Raw genomic sequence first — 27,247 nt, 5'->3', positions numbered from 1 at the left:
AGAGAAAGAACCAGAAGCCGAAAAGGGAGGGCAAAGAGGGACGAGCCGAGGCGCTCTAGGATGCGGTGCATCACGGGAGTGATAGTTCAAGCGCGCGGTCCTTCGGCGTCCTGCCGCGCCCCGCGCCGGAGAACTGGACTGTCATACCCGATAGGCCACGCGCGCGGGGGAAAGGGAAGCCGGCCTTGGCCTCCAACAAATCAAATCGAAGGAAAGAAACTGCCGGCTTTCAAAATCCTCCTCCTCCGCCATCATCTGCCGCCGTGCGGGGAGCAGGTGGTGTTGGAGGCTCGAGCGGCGAGAACCGCTCGGAGAGCTGACGGACAAGTGGGCTGGGCATCGGGGCCGCTGGACTGGAGGCGGCGACCCCCACCTGACCTGACCCGGACCCTAAATCAGTCCCCGCCCCGCCGGACCGACGTACGCGCTCCGGTCGACCCACGCGGCGGCGCCGCCTGTTTACGGTAAGGTCGGGGTCCCTTTCCTTTTCTTGTCACCTGCCTGGGATTGGGGCGGGGGGCGGCGCGGCCCTGGAACTGGACGAGGAAGGTGTGGTGGCCCCGAGCACTCTGTGCGTGCCCCCTCCGCCTTCTCCCCTGTGCCCTCGATGGCAGAGCGCGATGGGGGTGGGAGTGAGGGAGTTGGGGGGCGTTGGCCCTTTTCACAAGTGGGGAGACTGAGGCTTAGAGAGGGCGTCAGGCCCACCCTGGCCGCCCAGCCCGCAGCTGCCAGCAGTGGCGTCTCCTGTTAGCGTCGGTGTCATCTGGGGGCGGTGCGCGTCTGCCTGGGATCCGGGATGGGGTTCCCGTACAGCGTGGCTGTCATTTGCGGCCCGTACTCGCGCATCGCTCCCCCGCTGCCGCCTCCCAATAGGCCCACACCCGCGGAGGGCCTGGGCTGGCGCCGCAGGCCCCAGACCAGCGTGAGTCTCTGCTGACGCTTGGCAGCAGCCGTGGATGTGCACCTAGGAAAATCTGCGACGCTCCTACGCGGAATGGAGAGGAGCGTGTGTAATTACCGTTCGTCTGTGCTTTGCCTCTGGTCCTTTGCAGACCTTGGACGAATCAGTTCACCACTGTGTGTTTCAATTTCCTAGTGTTTATAGTGGATGGTGTGTGTGTGTGTGTATATGTATGTATGTACTGGACTGAGAAATGGACCCTCTTTCAGCTGAGAAGTTTTGTGTTTCTATTCCATCTGGAGGCCTCACCACCATTTTTCTAACCTTAAATTGTCCCATTCCATAACTCAAGTGGGGGGGGGGGGTTGAGGCTATTTTATATTCAGTTTCATCCCCTCATTCATTGTTGGAGCAGCTTCGAAATGCCCTGCCTCATGCAGCAGATAGAGTGATCCTGTCAAAACATACGTCAGATCACAGTCTCTCTTCTGCTAGAAACCCTCCAATGGCTCTCTTTGTCACTCAGAGTAAAAGCCACAGTTCTTAAAATGGCCTTTGTGACTCGGGCCTCTTGTTGACTCTCTTTCCTCATCTCTTACCTCTTCTCTCCCTCCCTGTCTGTGCTCCCGCCCAGCTGGCCTCCTTGCACTTCCTCTAATCACCCCTCTTCCCCCACAAGAACCTTTGCGTTGGCTGCTTCCTTTGTAAGAATGCTCTTCCCCCAGATATCTGCATGACCCAATCCCTGATATCCTTCAAGTCTTTGGTTTTTTATTAATAATACCTTCTCTAACCATTCTATTTTAGATGACAGCCCTCCCCCAAGAAAAACAAGAAAACTCCTTACCCCTTTCCCTGTTTATTTTTTTCTTATCACTATCTGAGACACTACATATCCTCGTTCTTCCCTGATTACCTGTCATTCCTCTTTGGGGAAATGTAGTGATGCTTTCTGCCAGTCTGCTGAACTCCAGTCTGCTGAACTCCAGGCTGGAAGCTCCTTTTTTCAGCAACTCTGTCCTTGGTCTGTTGTGATGGTGGCTGTTGTGATGTAGAGACTTCTGGTCTCCTAGGAACCCCTGAAGTCTGGCCACCATGGGCTGTCCAGTCTCCTGGCCAAGGCTGAAACCAGACGTACAGTGGGCTGACCCTCGTGCCCCACGCCCAGAGTCATGCCACCGTAGGTGGTGGGGCATTCTTTGGGATGGATGACCTGGATCCCATAGCCATCCATGTCCTGTTTGAGGAATGGGACTCTCAGACAGAGAGCAGCCGAGATGATCAGGCAGCTGTGTGTGCTTTGGGTAGACTCTTTGTAGCCATCAGACTGGGACTTGACTGCCATTCGCTGGGGACCCAGGAAATAGTCAACTCACATGGCTTTGCTTGGTGTCCCAGCTGGGGCAGTTGGGCAGAGGAGGACTTGTAGTCGGATGGTAACTCTTCAGAGGCTGAAACCTCCACCTTTTTAGAACTGTTCTTTCCCAAATGCTATTTTCATTTCTCCCAGTGGTTTAGGGCTTGGGATTTCCTTAGCAGGGGGAGGTGGGGTCAGGTAGCTGAAATGGCTGATGTCCTACCTTGCCCTCCCCAACCCGGAGGCACCCGGAGAATCCTGTCTCTTAATGAACTTTGACCTCCTCAGGTTGCAGATTTCCAGGGGAGCCCACCAGCGTGGCCAGCATGGCCTCTGAAGACATTGCCAAGCTGGCAGAGACGCTAGCCAAAACCCAGGTGGCCGGGGGACAGCTGAGTTTCAAGGGCAAGAGCCTCAAACTCAACACTGCAGAAGATGGTGAGTTCCCGTGCAGACTGGCCCAGTGAGTGAGCGCTTACTGTTCCCACTTGTCAGGCTGGTTTAGCTTCATTATCACACGATTTGTCCTAGCACAGTGAGGCTCAAAGATGATTTGCCCATGAGCACACGGTAGGCATCCCTGCTGGTGACAGCTCAGGCTGGCAAGGTGGGAAGGGCCCCTTTATCTCTTGGAAGGGATGGTAGGCAATGAGGGACCACAGTTAGCGGCAGTCCCGAGATACAGCCCTGACTTCTTACTTCAGATCCAGCCCCACCTTCACCCCCAAGATCCAGAGCTGGTCTGGGAATAGTTGTTACCTTCCCCAGAGCTGAGGCCCTCATTCAGATGCATTAAAACAACAATCCAGGCCCTCTTGGGAGGTCTAGTCCATGCAGCTGAAGGGCCCTGGGAGAGGGACGGATGCTCCTGACTGAACAGGCATTAGGACTGGAGAGAACGAGGAGTCGGAAGGCAGACCCTGTCTCACCATCCCTGGCCAAGGCATGGCTGGCACTGATCAACCCTGAATACCCTGGCATCTGGAAGCAAAGGCACCTACATCAGTACTTGTAAGGCCTCTTGAGGTTCTGGCCCAACCAGGGAAACTGGTCTGGACTTGCCTGGTTGTCATGGTGTGCAGGCAGGCGTGCTCCCCTCTGCCAGGTCAGAGACTGCTTGAGTCCTTCCTTGGGTTGCTGGAAGTGTGGTGATGCACGTTCCTAATGTCTCTGTAGGGCCTTAAAATTTAGAGTTTCTCCCTGTGCTTTGTCACTTTTGATCCTTGCATCATCCCTGAGGGAGGGAGGTAAAAATGTTGCCATTTTATAAATAAGGAGAAAAGGACTTGGGGGACTTCAGTAACTTACCCAAGGTCATACAGCTGGTAAATAGCAGAGCTGGGATTTTATCAGAGGTCCAGCTGAATCCCTGTTCTGGTATTTCTCAGTAGATGTTCAGCTCAGCTCAGTAAGCATGAATTTGCTATTAAATGCTGTCATTAACACTATGTCAGGCAGTCTTAAGTGCCATACAAAGAGTATCTCAATTTATCCCCCCCAAAAGGCCTTGAGGTAGATTTCATCCCATATTGCAGATTGGGAAATTGAGGCTTAGGGAGGTGATAGGACATTCCTAAGGCCCAGCTAGAAGTAGTGGAGCTGGGAAGAAAGTTCAGGTTTGTCTGGTCCTAAAATCCATGCACATAATGACTTCACTAGCTCAGGCTGGATATGCTGCCTCCCATTTTGGAGGTCATCAGGGATGGCCAGCTTATAGCCATGGCGTCTCAGGAGCTCCTTACCTGGAATAGGAATGAGGTACCCAGACAACTAACAGGAGGGAGAAGATGAAACGTGCTCGGAGAGACATGAAGAGAAAGCTCTGGGAAGTGAGGTCGAGGAAAGGGATCTCTTTTAGCTTAGAAGGGCACAGGAAGTCATTCTATGGATGAGGTGGGTGTTTGAAGGAGGAAGGGCACTGCACGTGAGTTGACCCAGGAGCTGAGACACATAGGGTGGGCTTGAGAGAAGAGAAGTCAGAATCTCATCTCACCAGGGCAGAGGCCCTTGAATGCTGTACTGAGGTGCCTGGTGGCCTAATCGTGGGCCCAGAAAGGGCCTCTATCTGGGCTGGGAGTGAGCGGGTGAGGTCCAGGGAGGGTAGGGGCCTGTGAGGGGAGGCTGTGAAGCTGATGATTAGAACAAGGGCCTTTTCTCTCCCTAGTAAGTCATTTAAGGATCAAAGAAAGTTCTTGCTGCCTTACATAGCAGAGTACCTGGAACTTGTTACTTTGTGAGGCAGTAGAGGCTGAAAAGACAGATCCCTTCCATGCAGCCTCATGACAGTCGGTGGTTATTCAGGGATGGTTGGGGCCCATCCCTCACCTGTTTTTGAGTTTAAACAGAGGTATGGGTTGAATATCAAGTGAGAGGGGCAACTCAGCTGTGACCCCCACCCTCTCCTGTACCTGCTCTTCCCATTTTGGTGCTTTTCCATCCACGCTCACTCTGTACTTGTGACTCTCCCCAGGCTAAACTTGTGGCAAGTGCAGTACCTTCGGATCTCTGTACCTGTGTCACTTACACAGCTCCCCTTGGGGCCCTGGCATCTCTGTTGCCTTCCTTCTAAGAACGGTATAAACATTCCCTTGAGCAGCCATCCTTTCTCCTGGTGACCTGGCCATTCCCTGGATGTTAGGGGGACTTCCTTTTGGAGCAAATCTTCCAAAGGGCTGAGAGGCCATGCCAGCCCTTGCCCCAAGTGCCAGCTGCAGGGGAGGCCTGGGCACCTGGAGCTCTGGAATTGCAGCTCCAGAGTATGGAGAGAGGTTCGGGGACTTCTCCACCAGGGCCCTGCATGAAGTCCTTGGTTGTGCAGAAGCAAGGCTTTGGGGAGCAGCACGTAGGTTCAGCTTTGGAAAACCAGTCTGAAGCTCAGCTCTGCCGTTTTCCCTGAACTCCTGGTCAGGGTGGTTTCATTCCGTGGAGCCTCAGCTTTCCTTTCTAGAAAATGGGAGTCTCATACCTGTCCAGTCTTTCTTGTTGTGAAACGAGTGCTGGTCACTGCCGTCTGTCCGTGTGACCTTAGTAGGTATTTGCATACTCTCTCTGTGTCTCAGTTCACTCAGCTGTAGACTAGACCCAACAGTAACTACCTTTAGATGTGGTGGTAGTGAGCAGAGGCAAAGCGAGTCCCTTTCTCCACAAACTCATGACCCAGTAAGGAAGATGGTATAACGATCAAGTCACGGGAGTTCCCTGGTTGGCCTCCACGTTTTCACTGCTGAGGGCCTGGGTGGGTTCAACTCCTGGTCGGGGGAACTAAAAAAAATAAAAAAATAAAAAGTAACTATTCAGATGAGTGTAAAATTGTAGCAGGCTGCACATGAGACATCAGAGGCTGTGAAGCCCGGTTGTTGGCCAGTAGCAAGGGTTTCTGAGGAAGTGCTGCTGCACGGGAGGCGAGGGGAGGGAGGCGCGTGTGGAGGCTTCTCAGGGAGCCCCTTATGGGCTGCAAGTCACAAGCTTTCCGACAGCCCTCCGGTTGTGTGTTCTTCTCTTCTCTCACACTCCTCTGTCTCTTCCCTACCACGTCACCCGCTCCATCCTGTGCCAGCCAAACTAGATTTGTCTTTCGTGTAACCTGCGTGCTTTTTTCAGATTGTGAAATTAATACATGCTCATTATAGAATATGGAAGCATCGAAAGACAGAAAAAGAACCATATCTTCATGATAACACAGCCCAGGGATATAACTACTTTTAATTTTCATGCATTTTTTCTGGTCTTTTGTTTTTTTTCTAAACACATAGCTGAGTTCCTCTTTTTTTCCTTAAAATAATTGAGATCATAATTACAGATACTTTAAAAGCTGCTTTCTAACCTGATGCATTGAGAATATATTGAGCAGGTGCTGGAAAAACACAGATTCACTCAGAATCCCACCACCTGGAAATAACCCCTTTAACATTTGGTTTCTGGACCTCAGTGTGTGCGTGTGAGAGAGAATGCATACAACATTTTAAAAGTGTGATCAGACCAAACACCACTGGATAACCTAATTTTTCACTTACCACTATAACATGATTATTTTCCAAGTCAGGTAATCACCTGTGTCGCCATTCATAAGGACATCAGTGTAACTATTTATATCACGTATCCCAGTGAATTAACCTGTCCTCTGCTGATGGACATTTAGGTTGTATGGAATTTTTCATCATAATGAAACAGAACAGTAGTGAGCACCCCACACGCGAGTCATTTCACCATGAAAGCACGTGTGCCATTGTGCCTGCTGGCCTCTGACTTGTGCCGTTTCCCTGCTTGGCCTGGTGTACTCCCCTTCTTGGCAGGCTACGCACACACAACCCACAAGGTGTGCCTAGCACCTTCTTCACCCAAACCAGCCAGTTCCCCTTTTCCCTTGCCTCCCAAGCCTTTCATGCCTACCTTGTTTTAACACTCATTAGAGAGGGATTTTCTGTGTAGCCATGTCCCCTGCTAGACTGTGAGCCGGTCCAAGTCTCCCTGGTGAGCCAGGGTCTGGCACCCAGTAGGTGCACCGTAGCCCTTGGAGTTGTGAGTGACGAGGTAGTCGCTGGGCCTCAGCTCCTGCCTCTGCCGTTCGTGGCTCCAGAAGTCTAAGGTTCTGTTTTTTTGGTCCTGGGCAGCCAAAGACGTGATTAAGGAGATTGAAGATTTCGACGGCTTAGAGGCCTTGCGCCTGGAGGGCAACACGGTGGGCGTGGAAGCAGCCAGGGTCATCGCCAAGGCCTTGGAGAAGAAGTCGGAGTTGAAGGTGAGGTCTGCAGGGCGAGTAGGCCCAGACTGGTTGGGGACAAGCCTCCGCTCACAGCCCCACGGCCGATGTCATTAACCCTTAAGGCGACTCAAGTCCATTTTGTGAGTTAAGGGAACTGAGGCTCAGGGGAGCTGAGGAAACAGCCCAGGGTCTTGCCACTGGTCAGTGGCTGAGCCGTATTCCCGTTTCCAAGTCGGATGCGCCTTCCGTGGTACAGCTGTGCTTTCTGAAAGGGGAGGCGTACAGGGCCTGGGCCATGAGAGGAAACGGAGCGGATTTGTCCAGGGAGGGCCCCGAGCTCGTTGTCAGAGTGACCCTTGATGTTTGTTTCCCTCAGGAAGATCACGGTCAGGTTAACAGACAGCCAAGTCAGGACTGTCTCTGCTCTCCTGCCCAGGGCCTCCTGTCCTGAGCATAAGCTGGGACATTTTCCTATGAAAGAACTCAGCTCTCCTCAGTGACCTGTGAAGGACAGGAACGGAGGAGAGGTGGCCCGGGCATGGAGGCCGCAGCAGCTGAGCTTTGGCATCCAAGGACCTAGGTTCAAGCCCCAGCGCCACCACCTTATTTGCTTCATTATGAGGCCTTGCATTGGACTCAGCTCTGAAACTGGGCTCCTTTATGCAAAGAAGTTTTTCCTCCCTGAGATGTTGCCATGGTGGCCACATGCAGGCTCATGTAGTGAGAGAGCTTGAGCCGCGGGAATACCGCATGCATCTTGTCACCCTGTGTAGACCCAGGGCCTTGAATCGCCCCATGTAGTGTCTCAAGCCTGCTTCAGTGCTGGAAGGAGCCCAGGGTGGGAGCAGCGGCAGGGCCAGAGCTGCCCTTGACACCGGTGCTGTTCTGGCCACAGTACTGATACGAGATAAGTTGCTATTTCCACTCTTGCAGCACGTGCACAAGTTAGGTCTTGACAGATGAGGAAAGTGTGGCCCAGGGTCACACATCTCAGGATTGCAGCCCAGATACCATCCCAGTCTCTTGACTGCTCTGCTGCCCACTTGGAGATCATTGAGGCCTAAAGCCTATTTCAAAGATAAGATACAAAGGGTCAGAGACAGGGAGTGGCAGGCCTGCATCAGCTAAGGCAGGACTAGAAGCCAGCCTTGTGCCCCAGAGCCCCATGCTGACCTCAGCCCATCAGAGTTGGGTTGGGGAAGCTTCAGGATGAGATGCCACTGTCTGTTGGGAGGGGCTCAGGCTGTGGCTACCTGTTCTGACCCTGCGCACCTGTGTGCAGGTGTAACTCACTGAGCAGACCCATATAGAATGCCTCTCGGTATGTTAGTGATTTGCATTATTGGAGGATGTGAGAATTCTACTGCAAAAATCAACTTCTCTTGTACTGAAGGTTGGGTTTAGTTCATACATTTTAAGGACTGGGTTTCAGGGGAAAGTTGCTTGTCCTGTGTCCCATCATTTCCAGGTTTGGCCCAGGAAAGGCTAGAGCTGCCAGAGTTGATATTTTGGTGGACACAGCAACCAGAGTTAGAGAGTAGGGCTGTGTGCTTGGAGCCTCAACTCTGCTGGCCAGCATGATACATGACCCAGTCACGTGGCCACTACCTTTGTGACATTTACCTAATATTTCCTTTAAATCAGCTCATTTTGAAGTAATTTAAAAGCAAACATGATCCCTTCTATAACTGGAAAATGGCATCCCTTACCATAAAGGAAATAAAAGAGTGTTATTCAATTCTAGTTTGAGGCCATTGCCATCCAGAGACTCTGAGCCTGAAGCCTGCTCTCCCTTCGTTAGAAAGGCAGATGAGCTGGAAGTGGGGAGGTGGGTGAGACCCACCGGCCCCAAACCGAGCCTTCCTTCTAGAGGTGGTCAGGAGGGTTGAAAAGAGACTTGAAAAGAGAGTAACTTCCGGGACTTCCCTGGTGGCGCAGTCATTAAGAATCCGCCTGCAGGGCTTCCCTGGTGGCACAGTGGTTGAGAGTCCGCCTGCCGATGCAGGGGTTGTGGGTTCGTGCCCTGGTCCGGGAGGATCCCACATGCCGCGGAGCGGCTGGTCCCGTGAGCCATGGCCGCTGAGCCTGCGCGTCCAGAGCCTGTGCTCTGCAACGGGAGAGGCCACAGCAGTGAGAGGCCCGCGTACCGCAAAAAAAAAGAATCCGCCTGCAAATGCAGGGGACACGGGTTCGAGCCCTGGTCCTGAAAGATCCCACATGCTGCGAAGCAACTAAGCCCATGTGCCACAACTGCTGAAACCCACGCACCACAACAAGAGAAGCCACCGCGTTGAGAAGCCCACGCACCGCAACACAAGAGTAGCCCCTGCTCACTGCAACTAGAGAAAGCCCACGCGCGGCAACAAAGACCCAGTGCAGCCCAAAAAAAGATAAATAAATAAATTAATATTTTTAAAAAAGAGTAACTTCCTCACTGCTGGATCCTGTATTGTTTCCTTTCTGTTCCTCCACTGCCCAAAATCATGTCGCTGTGGCCCACACAGTGTGGGAAACTAGCACTGGGGAGAAGTAGTGGGCCAAGAGTCTAGTGTCTTGGTCCTGGTCCTGCCACTGCCCTGCCAGCGGGCCTGGGGCCAGTCCCTTCCCTCTCAGCCTGATTTCCCTCTTGGAGAACCAGAGGGTTGGACAGATGGCACGTTTTCCTGACACTTCTGCTGATTCCCCCATGGTCCTTAGGGGCTGCCAGGTCCTATTAGCTTCGGTCAGAGCTGGTCCCACTTTTCACCCCAATTCAGCAGTCTTGTTGTGCTCAGTAATCCAAGTCTATGGAGACAAGGGGCTGCCCGAAGGCCACCTCCAAGGGTTTCAGCTAACTCTTTTCTTCCTCTTTCCAAAGCGATGCCACTGGAGCGACATGTTCACGGGAAGGCTGCGGTCTGAGATCCCACCTGCCCTGGTGAGTGAATGGGGCCTCTGCTCGTGCCGCCGGCTGCAGGAACCCCTTTAGCACTTCCCAGGACTTTTTCTCACGGCCTCTTCTTTCCGGAGACTGAGTGCCCTGTGGGTGCCTGAGATGCTGAAAAGGCAGCCAGGCGAGCACAGCCTCCGCCTGTGTCCTGACGAGCAGGAGCCAGGAAGTGAGGACTCAGAGTCCCTGTGAGACCGGGCGGCCCGGTGACAGGAAGTACAGCAGACACTTCCCAGGGTTCACTCTTGAGCTTAGTGGTTTCGCCTGCAAGCAGCATGGATCTTACTCCCTACGTGATTACCCCTCTCGTCCTGGCCCCTCCCTCCCCTGCACCCTGTGGTCCCTCTCGACCTCATTCTGCACACAGGCTGCCTTGGCTGTCCTGTCTCCCTCCGGTCCTTCCCTTTCTCCGATACCACTCTTTTTATTTTTTAACACCTTTATTGGAGTATAATTGTTTACAATGGTGTGTTAGTTTCTACTTTATAACAAAGTGAATCAGTTATACATATACATATATCCCCATATCTCCTCCCTCTTGCTTCTCCCTCCCACCCACCCTCCCTCCCTATCCCACCCCTCTAGGTGGTCACAGACCACCGAGCTGATCTCCCTGTGCTATGCGGCTGCTTCCCACTAGCTATCTATTTTACATTTGATACCACTCTTTTTGCTTTGGTTCTCATCGTGGGTGGCTTCCCTCTGCCTGTTTTCCATTTCCCCATTCCTGGGGCTCAGCCCCTCTTGGGTGGAGCTCCCAGCCTGTGTGTGCACAGGCGCACTTGTGGGAGGGATAGGAGGGGTCACAGGACAGAACATGGCTCAAGGGAAGGGGGCGGGGCTGGCAGCGGGCAGCCTCTCAGTGTATCCTCCTAGCCCAGAGTGTCCTTGGGGCGAAGTTCGTGGTCAGTTGTTGGCACGATTGTCCATGTGCCGGCGCTGCCTTCTCAGGCCTCCATTTATCTAGCCGGCACTGGTGCTCCTGAGATGCCTGGGCACCAACCTCATTTCCAAAGCAGTTCAGTCCGGCAGACAGTTAAGGGTCATCCAGGTTGTGACAGGTGTCCCCATGGAGGCCCTGGAGGGCGGGCTCCCTGGGTGGGGGATTTAGGAAGCCCCTGGAGAGCTGCTCCAGTTAGATACCAGCCTCAAAGGATGGACGAGAACCAGGGGAAGCTGGGGTTAGAGGGCAGGTTAAATAAATTGATTTGGGTGATTTAAGAGCCTTCTGCAGGGTTTTCAGTCTGATACAACATGATCAGCTCTATAATGAAATGGTCTGTGTCTCTGCCAGTTCCCCACCAGCCTGGATGCCCTCTGAGGGCAGGGGGGGCCTGGCATAGACGCAGCACCTTGTCCGTGTCTGTGAAACGGACATGAGCTCCCTCTGTGCCCAGATCTCACTCGGGGAGGGACTCATCACAGCCGGGGCCCAGCTGGTGGAGCTGGACCTGAGTGACAACGCGTTCGGGCCCGACGGCGTGCGAGGCTTCGAGGCCCTGCTCAAGAGCTCCACCTGCTTCACCCTGCACGAACTCAAGCTCAACAACTGTGGCATGGGTGTCGGTGGCGGCAAGGTGGGTGCGGCAGCCCCCTTCCCCGCATCCCCATTGTCCTCCGCCTCCCTCCCTGCCCAGTCCCCTGCTACATTTGTGTCCATCTGAAGTATGTGCCCTTGGCCACCCACCGTCTGGGATGGTTGGCGTGTTGTTTTTCTCTTCAAAGGAGAAGGGCCTCAAAGGCAGCAGCCTGTGGCCAGTGGGGAGAGGAGATGGAATCTGTGAGTGTGGGGTTGCCAAGCAACCATCCTCAGTTCTTGTGTTGCCTTGGCAACACATAGGCAGTATTGCATACGTACTCCGACCTGCTGGCTCTGCAGAATGCAGGCTTGGGCATCACTAGACCTGCTGTGCCCTCAGAACAGCTGGCAGAGCCATGTAAGGCCTGGCGTGTGCACGTGGGAGAGGGAGCCCAGAAAGAGAAACCACTCTGGGAGGCCTAGGCACAGCTCACCTTTGTTCCTGGCTAGGACCTTGCCCAGGGTGCCTCCCCCATCCTGCCAGCAAGTCAGGCTGGTCCATGTAGAAAGGCACCTAGGGAGGCCAGCCCTGTTTATTCTCTTCTTGGTCCATTCTGGCTGCTTTAGGCCTAGATTCTAGAAAGGCTGAGCACCAATCTGCATTCCCATCCTCCTTCCCTCACGTTCTGACCAAAAGGAGCAAAGGGCCAGGACATAGGAACAGACAGCGAACGGAGACATCTTCTCTTTGAAGATGTGTTACCTTAATTCTCTCGCCCTTACTGAAAGGTGGGTGACGCTGTCCCCATGTTTTCGGATAACTACACTTGAGCTTAGCGATGTTGGGTTGAGCACCCCAGATGATGTACCTAGCATGGGACGGATGTGGGATTTGAACCTGCATCCACACGGCTGGTCAGAGCAGCAAGAGGAGCCACCTACGTGATGCTCGCGGTGGCCCAGGCTGAGGAGCCAGAGGGGCCACCCCTGCAGACGGCCTGTCTCCTGCCCGCAGGAGGGAGGGCAGGTCACGCTCGTGCACCCATCTCAGCCAGCGCTCCTCCAGTCTAGGGGGCAATAGGCTGTATGTGTTAAGACATAAAAATGTTTGCATCAGCACTGAAGACAGGTCCAGCCCAGCCCAGAGTGGGATGTGCTGGGAGAGCCACCTCTGCAAAGATTCCTTGAGGCTGGTCTACAGCAGAAGTTGGCGGTCTCTGCCCTGAGCACACGCGTGACCCACCACCATCACGGAGTCAGGCTGGTAGTGTCCCGTGTCCTGTACGTGCCCCAAGAACAGAGCTGCGTGCAGGCAAACTGACCCAGCTGCCGGTCACAGCTCCTCCGCGTATTTGCTCTGGGAGCTCAGCCAGTTCATGTGCCTCCCCCTGAGCCTCGGCTTCCTTGTCATAGAGTAAGGCCAGTTCCACCTGCCTCCCAGGCCCGTCTTCAGGTTGAAACAAGGCGTGAAAGTACCTTTGCCGAGAGTGCTCCAGACCTAGTAGGTGGTCTAAACGTTACCTCTCTTCTGCTGCACTTCCCCTGAATCTTCGATGTCTTATTTACCCTGGTCTCTCCAGTTCCAACCTAGCAACCGACAGCATTTTAAACTCCTGCTCTGTTGGTGTCACGGGAGAGAGGCTACCTCCTGGCACCACCCCAAGGTCAGGGCAAACCAGATTTTAGGGTTTCACCCCCAGCAGCTGAGCCCCTGCCGTGTGGCTGGCCTGAGCACGGGCATGTGTCAGATGGGTGCGGCGGGGCCCTGCTCTCCTCGGCCGGCTCCCCTTAGGCATCGTGGAGCGTGGAAGAGATGCTGGAAGATCCGGAAGATTTGGGTTCTGTGCAGAGTCTGCCACTTAGTGAATGTAGGAGAGTTTCTGTCGCTCTCTGAGCCTTAGCTTCTTCAGCTGGAGAGTGGGAATCGCGATGGTCCCCACCTGACAGGGCTTCTGACAGTAAAGCGAGCTGTGAGGCCCCTTCCCCAGGACCTGTCTTAAGGTTGGCCACTCAGTGTTGGTGTCTCCCTTCTCCCGGGTTCAGGCTCCCCATCTCTGCTGTGGGGCTAAACCCCATGGGGTGACGAGACATGCAGACACGGTGGTGGATGTCAAAGCCCTTGTCCCTGCAGGGTGCTGGGTGTGGGTGAGGTATGACGCTGTGCTGCTGAACAGCTCTTCGTCCCCGTGTCCACCACCCTTGGGTTTCATGGCTTGTTGAAGACCAGGGCCTCCTGCCTTAGGCCCAGGCCCCTTGCCTTTCCCCCCCAGATCCTGGCAGCAGCTCTGACTGAGTGTCATCGGAAGTCCAGTGCCCAAGGCAAGCCGCTGGCCCTGAAGGTCTTCATGGCTGGCAGAAACCGTCTGGAGAACGACGGAGCCACTGCCTTAGCAGAGGCTTTTGGGGTGAGTGGTTTCTGCCCGTGGAGCCCATCAGACTTGCCCTTGAGCCAGCGGGGAGGGCGGGAGCAGGAGCCGCGGCTGGATGAGATGCCCCTGGATGTCCTTGTCCCCGCTGCTCCCTCTGCTTTGCCCTTGCTCCTCCCAGCGGGCCCAGGACACTGCTGAGTCTCTGCTAGTGAGAGGGCTGCACCTGCCCCATGGGCTAGGAAATTGGGGGTCTGTCTCCTACTTCTCTTAATTTAAGCATTTCCTTTGGCAGACGATATTCTAGCAGCATTAACCGTGCTCAGGCCACAGCAGCATCCCCCGTGGTCCTGTTGCTTCCGGCACTCCACCTGCCTCAAGAGAGCGGACGTTGCAGGGGAGAAGGGCCTTGTGTCTTACTGGACCCCTGGCTGCAAGGGGCTTCTGCCTCTTCCTCTGTAGCTGGAGTGGCCTGGTCACCTCATAGACACGGTGACATTAAAGATTACGCCCTCTCTGCACCCCTTCCCTTGGTCGCTGTCCTCCATGTGCTGGGACGGGGTACATCGTTCAGCAGGCGTCCTCGGTGCTCTTAGAAGCAGAGGGGGGGTGCTTAACTTGGGTCCATGGGATCCCACTTGTCTGTGGGTAGAATTCAGGGCGTCTTTGAACATGGCTGGGGGGAAATTGCATGATTGTTATCACTACCAGAGTTAAATACAGTGTTACCTTCCGCTGTGAATATAGACAGTAAACCTCAGCAGCTTTAGAAATTCCTGTAACTTTGTTACCAGGAGAAATCACAGATACTTTCCTGTCAAGTGATCGCTGTTAGAGATAGATAGAAATTTTGTTTCTCGTACATTAGGATCACAGTGATGGTACACCTAGGTCTTGTTATTCATTGCCTTAAGAGGTACATAGATTACTACAGCACACATTTGGGCAGCTTCTCTTAATATTTTGATAATTGTCTTCCGAATGAATTTGTTATTCTATATAATTTAACTTAAAATTTAAAATCATCCTGAGGAGGGGAGCCCTGGGGCTTTCCCAGATTGCCCGACGGGTCCATGGCACAGAAAATATTAAGAGGCCCTGACTTGGAATGTGCCTCAGTTGGGCTGCCTGTATTTATTTGTGAACCCCCACACTGTGCTGGGCGCCCAGAGACAACAGAAGGTGCCTGGGTACAGAGTTATGCCCGCCTGTCCTCAGTCCTGGGTAGCAGTGGCGATTGGGACGTGGGCCTCTCCTAGAGCTCTTGGGGGCTGTTGGGGTGCAGACGAGAAGGTGGCTTCGCTACTCCAGAGTGATGAGCGCCATGACAGAGGAAGGATGAGGTGCTCTGGGGGCAGAGAGGAAGAGCCCTGGATTGTGCTGGGGGGTTGATCCAGGAAGTCTCCCTGGAGGGAGGAGGCATCCAAAATGAGAGCTGCTGAATGCATGAGGAGTCGGCCTGTCAGGAAAATGCCAACAACATAACGAGACAGAGTTCCAGGCAGAGAAAGGGAGGCGTCCAAAGCCAGAGTGAGAGACGAAAGACCCTCCTCGCCCCCAGAAAAGGAGGTGGTGTGTGGGATGCCAGTTATATTGTGCAAATAAGGCAGTAGGGCCCCAAGAGAGAAAGGCCAAGCAGAGCTATGTTATATAGAGTAGAGCCAGGGCTGACTGTCAGGCCAGAGCCCAGGGTCCCCACAGTGCAGAAGGTACCAGACGAAGACACCTGTGCTCAGAGCTGTGTGACCCTGGGCAGGTTACGTAGCCCCTCTGATGCCTGGTCATCTCTTGTCTAGTGGTGATCCTAATCCCAGGTCGGTCTCCCTTGTGAAGTTGTGGAGAGGCGGAAGCGGTCATGCCCTGAACGGGCCCCAAATGGGCAGGTCCCTCTGGTGTCTGATGTGTAGTGCTGCCTTCCTGCCTGGGGCTGTCCCCCTTCCTTGGGGGCCCACCTGTCTCCCTCCTGCTCCTCGCAGATCATCGGGACTCTGGAGGAGGTCCACATGCCGCAGAACGGGATCAATCACCCCGGTGTCACTGCCCTGGCCCAGGCGTTCGCCATCAACCCCCTGCTGCGGGTCATCAACCTGAACGACAACACCTTCACCGAGAAGGGTGCCGTGGCCATGGCCAAGGTGAGGGGGTGCGGCCGGGCCAGAGCAGGCCCCGGAGACTGGGTCTGGCTGCTGCCTTTGTGGTGGACCCATCAGCAGGTGGCTGCTCTCCCTCCTACCCGCCCACTTGGTGTGTATCCCATGGGTTCAGCCATGTGAACATCTCCAGAGCGGGGCGTATGTCACAAGCTAGCCTGTGCCCTTTTGGGCAGCTCTGCGTGTCCATACCACCACATCCTAAGCTGCCTTCATGCAACCCTGGCTGTCGGCGCTGGTTTTGTTCTCAGAGGCCTCTTGGAGGCTGCTTCAGCCTGCTTCCTCACTGATTCTTTCGTCAGCTGTTGATTGAGCCCCTGTCTAGCGCCCATCCCTGTCCTAAGTGCAGGCCACACACAGTTGAGTCAAAGACTCTGCCTTCAAGGAGCCCTAATTCGAGGAGGGGAGGAAGTAGCTAATCGGCAACAGCACAGGGCTGTGAGCACAGTGGCTGGCTGGGTGTCCCATGACCCCACAGGAGTCTAGTAGGCCTGCCGTGGGGTGTTAGCAGAGACGTGTGCAAGGGTTGGGGAGCACACAGGAAGTTCCAGTCAGACGCAGGGCAGGCTTCCTGGAGGAGGTCACATTTTGGCCAAGTTCTCCAGGACAAGTGGACTTTGTCTGGACAAGGAGGGCGGGAGGGGTGTTTCAGGCAGAGGGGTCAGCAGCACGTGGGGAGGCCCAGAGATGGCAGGAGCCGTGCTCCATTGGGCCTGGTGTGAACAGGCCAGGGTTCGAGGTGTGTTGGAGGGCTGGAGGAGCTGGAGGGGGAAGGCAAGTCCTTGTGGCCTTGCTGACTCCTTGAGACGTGCTCCTGTGAGTAACAGGGAGCCACGAACGGGGCTTAGCCGGAGGCCAGGAGGCCACCTGGGGGCAACAAGAAGAGCTGATGAGTCCCCCAGACTGGATACAGGAGGGACAGGGTGTGATGACCAATATGGGGTGTGGCACCAGCTCGAGGAGGGCCCTCACCCTGGTCCTCACTTCCCGCAGACGCTGAAGGCCTTGCGGCAGGTGGAGGTGATCAACTTCGGGGACTGCCTGGTGCGCTCCAAGGGCGCCGTCGCCATCGCAGACGCCGTCCACGGGGGCCTGCCGAAGCTGAAGGTGCTGGCTGGCTGGCTGCCTCCTCCCTCCGGGGTCCAGGCTCCCCCACGCTCGGGGTGACAGCTGCGCGGGCAGAGCAGCTGTGGGGGGAGGTGGCAGGGTTGTAGCCTTCGAAGGCGGGTGGCCTGGGTTGATAGCCCACTTCTACACCCTCCGCCTGTGACTCCGTGCACGTCTCTTCACCCCTCTTGAGCTGCAGTCTCTCATTTTTCAAAAAGGAGGAGGAGAGTGGTACGGGTCATTGCAATATAGCAGAAGTATACTGCACCCTAACTAGGGGGAAACGGAGGCTTCAGGGTAGTGGCAGGCCTCCCGGCCCGTGTTTCTATCATCCGCCTCTACCCCTTCCCATTATTTTTTAGGAGCTGAACTTGTCATTTGGTGAAATCAAGAGGGATGCTGCTCTGTCTGTTGCTGAGGCCGTGACTGACAAGGTGGAGCTGGAGAAACTGGACCTCAATGGTAATAGGGGTGGTGGCCTCGGCCCAGGCCTGCCGGGCGGGCCCCAGCCCCCGGCCTGACCCTCTGTTCCCTCCCCTGTGAGCAGGCAACAACCTGGGAGAAGAAGGCTGTGAGCAGCTCCAGGAAGTGCTGGATGGCTTCAACATGGCCAAGGTGCTGGCGTCCCTCAGGTGGGGAATCTGGATTAGTGGCTCCTTTGTTACTACTTTTATTCATTCAGTAAACGTTGGTTGAGTCCCTGTGATGTGCCAGGCACTGTGTTGGGCATTAGGGATATGACAGTAAGACAGCCAAGGTTTCTGACTCACGAGACCTCATTGCCACGGGCGAGGGATCAAGGAGTGAGACAGAATAATCAAGTTATCACATGTTTAGCAAAGGGACAAATGGGGGCTGAGATTGGTCACCCTTTGGAGTGGGTGAGTTGGGGAGGCCTCTGAAGGGATGACCTTTGATCATCAAGGTGATGTGACGGGCAAGGTGGGGCAGCAGTGACGTAGTGACGCGTGGGTAGTGGTCGGGGGGGCTCGGCATTGTTCCTGAAACCAGCCTTAGAGCTTGACTGTAGGAGGAGATTGATGCAGGCGAGTGGGGCTTCCTGGGTTCACAGAGGCCAGGGGTGGGGTGGTGGGGGGCTGCCTCCTCGATCGGGATGGGAGTTGGTTCAGCCCTCAGCACCCATCTCCGCCTGCCTCTCCAGTCTCTGCATTGGCTTCATTCACTTGTCAGGTCGTCGGTTGTGTCCCTCAGGGCCAGGCCCAGTGCCGCTGCTAGGAGCTATGCCAAGGTGGGCTCAAGGGGCTCCCAGTCCAGAGGACATGGAACAGCCTTCCTCAGAGGCAGGGCAGACCCCTCCTTCGCCCTTAACCATAGCTTCCTGTGGTCAGCGAGATGTGGGTAGCACAGTCCTGGGCGTCTCAGCCTGGGCAGTATTCCTGCCAGGCCCTGGGCCGCAGCTGTGACAGGCGGTGTTCTTCATCTTCTCTGTCTCCCCAGTGGGGCCGTGGGTTCCTTTGGGACAGGGACGAGATTGAGGTCTTCCTTGTCTGCAGCGTGGGCTTCCCTGGGTGATGAGCAAGGAGGGATGGGCTCCCTGGTGACTCTACGTGTCCCCACCCTGGCGGCAGCTGCGCCCCTCGCCCTGTGCAGGCTCCTGCCCAGCTGGGGCCTTTGGGTTCTCGGAGCCATCGTGGGCCACTGGGCAGGGAGGGTCTGCTTTAGCCAACCCTGTCCTCTGCAGTGATGATGAGGGTGAGGATGACGAGGACGAGGACGAGGACGAGGATGAGGAGGATGAGGAGGAGGAGGAGCCACAGCCGGGAGAGCGAAGGGAGCGGCCGACCGCACCGCCCAGGAAGATGCTGGATCCTGACGGTGGGGTGAGTCCCGTGGTTGCCATATCAGAGCCCTGGTCCCCCGAGCATGAAATCTTGAGACGTTTTTCACGGGGGTCATGGGTGTGGGATCCTCTTAGGCAGTGACTGCAAACTAGTTTTGACTGCACACTCTTTGTGGAAAGAGGAAATCATCCCAACGTAGTTGTATTTGTACGTACCTCAGTCTAGATGTGTTTATTCATCTATAAATTATAACACACGTGACGCTGCTACGTTACACGCAGTCAGTAATTGTATACTGCAGTGCTGCAGGATCCTCAGCTGGTTGAATCCGCGGATACAGAGGGCCAACTGTAAAGTTATACAGGATTTTCCACTGTGCTGGGGGTATATAAGTATTTCTAAAAGAATAGGGTAAAAAACAAGCATAACTAGAAGTTTTTTTTCCTACTCATCTTGGTGACCCATAAGGATGGCCCCCATTCCAGAGACTGGCTGGCTTGGTGACTCAGCTTGGACACTTGGTGTTCCTTTCCTGGCCGGGAGGCTGGTGGACTCAGGGCTGCTACGTCTGTTCCCTCAGAGGTTCCCAAATAGAGCTTTGGGAGGACTTTGGGTTGGACAGATTCAGCAGCTGTTGAATTTGGCTTATTGTCCAGTTTTATGGAAGCAGTTCCAGAAATGGCTGGGCGTCTTTGGTTCTTTGGGCACCTCTGGTGCTCGCCAGCAGTGCTTACCCGGCCTGAGGCTCTAGTTCCTGGTGAGGCCACTTTAGCCCTGGAGTCGCTTCTGCAGCATCACACGTCATGGCGAGGATCCACTTGGCTGCACCAGGCTCTTGGAGTCTGAGGGAGGTGGCTTGCCCCGACCCCAGAGGCTCTTACACAAGGAGCCGACCAGGGCCAGCATCTGTGGGCACCCCACCCTTGGGGAACTTTGGGGAATTCTGGACTCTGAGCCTTGACTGGCCTGCATAAGGGGCATATGTTCTGGGTAAGGAGTCTGGATCTGGACCTCTACAGAGCCACCTGTGCCACCTGTCCCCCAGGAACCAGCTCCTGTCCTGTCCTCCCCGCCTCCTGCAGACGTCTCCACCTTCCTGGCCTTCCCCTCCCCGGAGAAGCTGCTGCGCCTCGGGCCCAAGAGTTCCGTGCTGATAGCCCAACAGGTAACAGCACTTCCGACACCAGACCTGTTCCGGCCTTGGCTTCCGGAGCTGCCAGAGCAAAGGTTCAGGCAGAGCACGGGATTTGGGGGGGCGGGGCACTGTCGATGTGGGGGGCGGGGACTACCACGTGTTGTTTTTTTGTAAGACACACACACACACACACACACACACACACACACACACACACGTGTAAATGGGTGTGACCAGTGGTTGCAGATGTCTGCGCCCACTGCGAACACACTTGGGCTGCGAGGAAGGGTAAGCCTGTGGCACCTCAGTGATGACTGGAATTCGGGAATCTTCCCAGGACTCTCATGTGAGCACACGCACCTAGGCTTCCCTCTGTGTGTTCTGCAGGACCAGCTGCTTCTAGAACAGCTGTCCCGCCCCCGGCCCCTGTGCAGGTCCCGGTCTACTTGCGTTCTTGCTCCAGCCTCACTTGTTCGTTGGTTGGGTTGTTACTTCGTTCATTCGGAGACAGTTATCGAGCACCTCCTGTCTGCTGGCTGCTGCTCTGAATCCTTGGGCATGATTTTATCTAACCTTCTTGGCAACCGGAGCGTAGACCCTTCCACTCTTATTTTACCGACGAGAAAACTGAGGCTTACAGAGGTTAAATGATAAAAATGGGCACGTCTTGTTTTACTGTGCTTCACGGTTACTGCGTTTTTTGCAAATTGAAGGTTTGTGGCTTCCCTGTGTCGAGCACGTCTATTGGTGCCATTGTTCCAACAGCATTTGCTCACTTTATGTCTCTAGATAACGTCACATTTTGGTAATTCTCACAGTATTTCATACCCTCCACCAACAAAAAGATTATGACTTGCTGAAGGCTCAGATGACAGCATGTTTTAGTAATACAGTGCTTTTTAAATCATGTATGTGGCTTTTTTAGACTTGATGCCGTTGCACACTTAACAGACTTAAACAATGCACTAGGATACCAGAAAATTCACATGACTCGCTTTGTTGCGGTATTTGCTTTATTGCTGTGGTCTGGAGCCACACCCGCAGTATCTCTGAGGTATGTCTATGCAGAGAAATAAAAGGGGGCACTCGCAGAGCTGCCTTGATATTTTTGCTTTTTATCCCCCGTTTATATTTTTCTGTACTCTTATTTTTTTCCCCTATGATAAATGAGATTATATGATGCAAACCTCCATGTGGCCCACCTTTTCACTTAATACCATTCATCATTTTCCTGTGTCAGTAAAACTCTTCTCGTGTCCTTTATCTCAGTGAGTGGATGTAGCACTTAAGCCACCCACTGTTTCTGTGGATTCACATTCTTTCCACTTTTCTCCGTCGTCAGGGAAATTGAGGTCAGTTTCCTTGTGTGTTAAGTATCGTTTGCATTCTGGATTATTTCGTCAGGTTAGATTGCAGGAAGGGGATCTCCGGGTCACAGGGATAATGATTTTTAACGTGAATTCTCTCAGTGTGTGTGCACACCTGCTGTGGCCGGGCCCGTGCAGGCTCTGAGGAGACAGCGTGGGGCGAGGCAGGACCTGTCCTTGCCTATTGAAGGCCCATTTCTTGCCAAGGCCTCCTCTAGCCACAGGCACATCCCCACTGTGTGCCAAGGCCCTGGGGCTCTCACCCCTGGTGACCAGCCATTGTCTCCTGTGTCCTCAGACTGACACATCTGATCCGGAGAAGGTGGTCTCTGCCTTCCTGAAGGTGTCCTCCGTGTTCAAGGACGAAGCCACAGTGAGGTCGGCAGTGCAGGATGCAGTAGGTGCGTGGGGTGGGTGGGGCCCGGATGGCTCCTGCCTTTCGCTGCCCCCGGGGCTCGGGTCGGAACATTCTCCTCTCACCTGCTCTTCCACTGGGTTCTTGCCTTAGAGCCGGCCGGGTGCTCGCCTCTCTGCTTTTTGCAGTTGGGGAAACTGAGGCCTTTCCCAAAGCCATACAGTTCTATACGGTGAGAACTCGGGCCAGGTGGCGCCCACCGCAGGAAGGTCGGACCTCTCGGAGGAGGGGTGATGAGAGCCGAGCCCTTGTCCCCACCTCTGAGGCTGTGCACACACAGTCCCCTCCACCTGGAGGTCCCCCTGCTTTCCCCGCATCTTTCCCAAGGCTTCCCAGGATCTCTAGTGTGGCCAGGTTGGGCCAGGCAGAGGGGGGAGGGAAAAGGTAGAAGGGAGTGGAAACACTTGGGAGGCTTTCTCCAGGGTTGTCGGTGACACTGAGATGGGAGGGTCCATGGGAGGGGAGGCTGGGTGGGGTGGGGGTGGGAGTCTCCGTGTCTGCTCCCTGAGAGCCCCGCCGCACCGTGGGCGTTTGTGGGAACGGGTTACCTGAATTCGGTTTCCCAGAACAGCCTCGCTCGCTCGGAGGCAGGGGCCCAGGCGGTCCCTGCGGGCCCTTGGCCATGCCTCCCCCCGTCCCTTCCCATCCATTCCCCCTCCCCCACCCCCAGAATGGCTGAAACCTCCCCCAGCGGTGACCTGCCTCACTTAATCTCTGCCCAAGCCCGTCTTATCTGTGAGGCCAGGACAGAGAAGGGCCATGGTATCACAGCTGGCAGGTTGAGCCCTTCGCCTGGTGCTAGCTGTCCCCTCAGTCTGCCACCTGTGTCCACATCCCACCCCCCGTGTTCACCTCCTGATGAGCGCAGGAGACAGGGCCCAGCCTGTGTGCTCAGGGGCTGCGGGCCCTTAGGCCTCTTTGCTGCTTCTGCCTTGCAGATACCTTGATGAAGAAGGCCTTCAGCTCATCCTCCTTCAACTCCAATGCCTTCCTCACCAGGCTCCTCATCCACATGGGGCTGCTCAAGGTGCGCTGGAAGGAGCGCGGGCCCCGGGGGGGGGGGGTGCACCAAAGGCAGCAGCATCCCGCACCTCGAGTCCTGCCGGGGCCTGTCACCCACACTGGCCCCAGGCCTGGGTCTGCTTAAGCAGCCTCGGCCTTCGTGACAGGATTTAGGATTCAGCTTGACCTTGGCCGTGGGGCTGTCAGCAGGGGCCAGGTGGTGGAGACCTGGGGTCCCCCAGGTGACCTTTTGAAGCTCACGCTGCCTTCTGCTGTGTGTTCCCCTTGCAGAGTGAAGACAAGATCAAGGCCATTGCCAACCTGTACGGCCCCCTGATGGCATTGAATCACATGGTGCAGCAGGAGTACTTCCCCAAGGCCCTTGCCCCTCTGCTGCTGGCATTCGTGACCAAGTGAGTGTGCCCTCGTCAGCTCACACGGCCGGTGACCACGCATGCAGGCCTCTGGTCAGCTGAGGCTTCCCTGGCCTGGTGACTGGGGCGTGTCAGAGGCCCTCACACCTCTCGGGCTCTCGGCATCTGTGTTTGAGTCTCACCACCCCTGTGCCCAGCTGAGGACACAGGGCTCGGGGACAGTGTCTCCCTGAGAGAGACGGGGGATGTGCACTGACCCCATCTTGCAGACGAGGAAGCGAGCTCCGGGTCAAAGGAGGTGTTGGCCCACGGTCGTGCTGCTGCCCCAGGTCCTGTACCCGGCAGCGTCTCTGGGAGCAGTTCTGTGTTCGTTCCCCCAGCTACCTAGGCCAAAGGGGTCTGCCCATTCGGCCTTCCACAGCCGCAGGCCCCTCTCCTGGGGACGCCAAGTGCCCAGACACACGAAACCTTGGCCTCCTCCTGGAGCGTCCTGGGAAAGGTGGGGCGCTGGCCACAGTCGAGTAGGAAGGAGCCTCCAGACCTCAGGGCCCCTCAGGGGCGGGTTGGGAGGCTTGTCCCCATCCTCACTGAGGCCCTGCGTGGCCCCCAGCTGACGTCCGGCCATCCCCAGGCCTCAGTCTCCCCATTTGCCCAACCAAGGGGTGGGTGAGGTGGTCGCCTTGGGGGAAAGTGGGAGGGGGTGTAGGAGAAAGGAGGTGCCCGCACCCTGGGGGACATGTAACACTGGCGGGTCCAGACCATCAGTCAGGGTGCTTAGAGCGTGGGACGAAGTGTCGTGGGGCAGCCCGCCTGGGGTGGGGGGTGAGGAGCATGCACCGGTCCCCCAGGACCTAGTTGGCACCTCGGCCTCTTTGCCACCTGACATCTCTTAGTTCCGTGTGCATAGCAGCGCCTCCTTAGTTGGGCCTGACTCCCTCGCCATGTCTGCCCCCCTCTCTGCCACCACACTCCCCCCACCCAAACCGCCCCTTGCACTGCAGCTGCTCCTCTGCTGGAGTCCAGGGCAAGTCCAAACCCTGGTCCTGGATCTCGTGCTGGCTGCAGCCTGGCCTCCCCGCAGCGAGGTGCACTCTCCCCACACCTGTTCCCTCTGCAGGAGATGTTGCCTCAACCCGTGGGCCTTCACTCGGACTGTCTGGGGTGTCCCCACGTGGTGGCCCTAGCCCCCGCCTGCCAACCCCTGACGAAGCCCGGCTCCCTCTGTCTCCTTCCAACCCCTGGTTGGGACTGTTCGCTCTGCATTCCCATCATCCCCTGTGTGGCCCTTGGGCTGGGCATGGACACCCTCGCCCTTGATGGTCAGTTGACAGGCTGCCTCCTCCTGGCTTGTTGCCTGCCTTCCAGTGCAGGCCTCAGTCTATTCCACTTTAAAAGAGGGGGGCTTGGTAAGAGCTGCCCCCAGGCCTTGGGGGTGACTGAGCGACGGTGGAGTGATATGCATGCCCCCTTCCCTCAAGTCCCAGCCCAGTGGTCTGGGATCCAAGCCCGGACGGGACCAGGTAAGGTGTCTGTGGGCTTCGGTCCTGGCTGCACCACAGGCTCACCCATCCCCCTGAGCATCTTTCACCAGTTTCTTTCTCTGCAGTGAGACTAATGATCTTGATGGTAACCTGTTACTCGTAGGGGCCCAGGTGGGACTCCTGTGGTCCACTCTTACATGTGCACTAGCGGCTGCTGAGGGCTCCCTGGCCCTGTGCACACTGGAGAGGCCTCGGAGAGCCTGTCTGGTGGAGAGCAGAGGCCCAGGTTCCCTGCCGGCTCGGCGGGCCTGTATTCTGGCCAGCTCTAGGCCATGTGGCCTCGGGTGTATCACCCGCCCCTCTTAGCCCCACCTACCCCCACCTGCAGAAGGTGGGAGCTACCGTCTCCCTTGCAAAGTCACTGTGAAAATGAGAACGATGGAGTCGGGTGTATATTTTGACCTCAGAAACGGCCCCCACTCCATCTTCACAGGGGGGAAACTGGCCCTGCTGTAGCCTGAGCTTCCTGGCCCCCAGAGGTGCCCGCCCCACCTGCTGACCCTTCTTTCCCCGCAGGCCCAATGGCGCCCTGGAATCCTGCTCCTTTGCCCGCCACAATCTACTGCAGACGCTCTACAAGGTCTAGACGTAATCTGGTCTCTCCCCATCCCTCGGCCTGGACCGGTGCCCTGGGAAGGGACTCAGAGGAAGGACTCTGGCCAGCAGCAGGGAGGGTCTTTGTCGCGTGTGTCGTGTCTCCTGAGTACGTGTGTTGGTGCGGCGTATGTGCAGGTGTGTGCTTCGTGTCGGGGTTCGCATTTTTAACGTCTCCCTGCTGGCCTGGCCCTGGTCCCGCTGGAGGGGAGCTGGCCCCCAGGCGGAAGGGCTGCAGGCTGCTCTGCCATTAAACTCACCGCCATCTGAGGACGCTCTGCTCATCTGTGCCGCAGGCGCCAGGCCCTGGTGGCTGTCCCCACCCACCTCGCCTTCCTTATCCTCTGGGGCTGCACCAAAGCCTGGGGTGTTGCTGTCCGTGTGCTGTTCCCTCCGTGTTGTGGCTGGGTGTTTCCTGCCCTGCCTGGGGCTGCTCACCCGATGGCTGCCTCTGCTTCCTGTCGCCAAGTCCCGGTCCTGCAGCCGCCACTCTTCCTACCATCCACCCACGCTGTGCTGAGCCCTCAGCCCGAGGGCCAGAGACTGCTGTGCGTGGGGCCGCGAGCAGAGGGCAAGACCCTGGCACCCACACCGTGTGGACAGGAAGAGAAGCCAGTGGGCAGACGCTAGGGTCTAGGCGCTGGACTTGCCTGGACGGTGCCGGCTCTGTGCCCGGTGGGCCCTTCTCTGGCTGCGGAAGTGTCTGTGACAGGCCTGCGTGCTGAGCTGGAGGGGGCATCTGGGCAGGCCCAAACCTGTTCTCCAGCCTGGGGGGGCAGGGCCAGGGCCCACTGATGCCTGAGCTGCATCTTGGGCACCCTTAAGGATCTGGGGCAGGGGCCGGGTGGGGGCTGGGCATGCCCTGTGACACCTTGCTTCCTCTCATGCTCTTTGTGTGTCTGGGCTGTGCCCGGGGCTTCACAAATAAAGTCATGTGTAGCAGCAGCGGAGACTTGAGAAGCTTTTCACCTAAAGTGGGCTGTTCTCAAGGTCTTGGTGCCTGGGGTCCCACCTCAGCATGGCCACTGTGACCCCATCTTGGTCTGTAGTAGGGGGGCAGTCCATCTTGCAGAAGAGCCGCCGGGCCAGCCCTGTGTCATGACCTGGGGCAGACCTGGATGCTTCCTCTGTTGTGGGCATGCCGGCTCCCATGGGACAGCTGGGCGGGTGGTACCCAGGAGGGGCAGCGACCCATAGGGGTCGGGGAGGGTGGTGGGACTCCTGCTCCGGGCAGGGGAGGATCTGAGTTGCGGCCTGTCTCACCTGCCTGGCCCCACTTCACCCTTTACCCGACCTCTGGGCTGCTGCTCCACTGGCCCCTTCATTGTCCCATTGGTGGGCCTGGCTGAGCTGGACGGTGTCCAGAGTTTGCCACAGGCCCTGCTGGCTGCACAGGCAGGGGCCCCTGGGCCTGCCTGGGAAGCTGCCACGGGGCCCAGAGTGGAGGGCACCACCCCTGGGGTCCTCCCCTCCGGCTGCCACAGCGGTGTGAGGATAGCCCAGCACTTCTTACTGCCCCTCCTAGACAGCAGGCACAGGAGCAGAGAGGTCCCTCCGACGTTTTTTAGGGGGCAGTGTGTCTTTACTGGCCACGGACTACTCCAGCATCTTTCTAGGCCGGGTGGCAGAAGCGATGCCCAGGCCCTTGCCCTCCCCTCCTCCCAGCTGATAAAGCAGGTGGAGGTCCGACCAACTCCACCCCCATCTCCTTGCCTGGCCCTGTTTCGAGCTCTGGGGCTGCAGGTGCAGCCCTCGGAGAGCTCCCAGCCTGGTGCAGGAGACCATGTGTGGTCCAGAGTGGGGACGGTGGGCAGTGAGGTCAGAGAAGCCTTCAAGAGTGACGGGTGCGAGAGCTGAGTCTTGAGGTTCAAACAGGACTTTTCACAGGTGATATTTGAGAGACGGAGAAACTGCAGCTTGGAGCCGAATAGGGGTCTGTCCAAGGTTTTCTGGCCTGGGTGTTCCTTCCCTCCAGGCCACCCGGGG

At 56.3% G+C, this 27,247-nt stretch overlaps 1 protein-coding gene across 1 annotated transcript; it reads left to right on the top strand.

The window, feature by feature from the left end:
• The first annotated feature begins 254 nt into the window (after positions 1–254).
• RANGAP1 (Ran GTPase activating protein 1) lies at positions 255–26,169 on the top strand. Its single transcript, XM_082666793.1, has 16 exons — positions 255–464; positions 2,547–2,696; positions 6,869–6,996; positions 9,818–9,877; positions 11,287–11,466; positions 13,679–13,813; positions 15,751–15,909; positions 16,918–17,031; positions 17,394–17,493; positions 17,579–17,663; positions 18,734–18,872; positions 19,879–19,998; positions 21,634–21,736; positions 22,689–22,777; positions 23,044–23,165; positions 25,184–26,169. The coding sequence occupies exons 2-16, from the start codon at positions 2,585–2,587 to the stop codon at positions 25,251–25,253; spliced, it is 1,716 nt and encodes a 571-aa protein (XP_082522919.1). The 5' UTR covers positions 255–464; positions 2,547–2,584; the 3' UTR covers positions 25,254–26,169.
• Positions 26,170–27,247: the final 1,078 nt, after the last annotated feature.

The sequence above is a fragment of the Grampus griseus genome (assembly GCF_964374135.1).
Source record: "Grampus griseus genome assembly, chromosome: 11".
NCBI lineage: Eukaryota > Metazoa > Chordata > Mammalia > Artiodactyla > Delphinidae > Grampus > Grampus griseus.
Note: the sequence above shows the minus strand (reverse complement) of the source record. Positions and strands in the feature narration are given on the sequence as shown.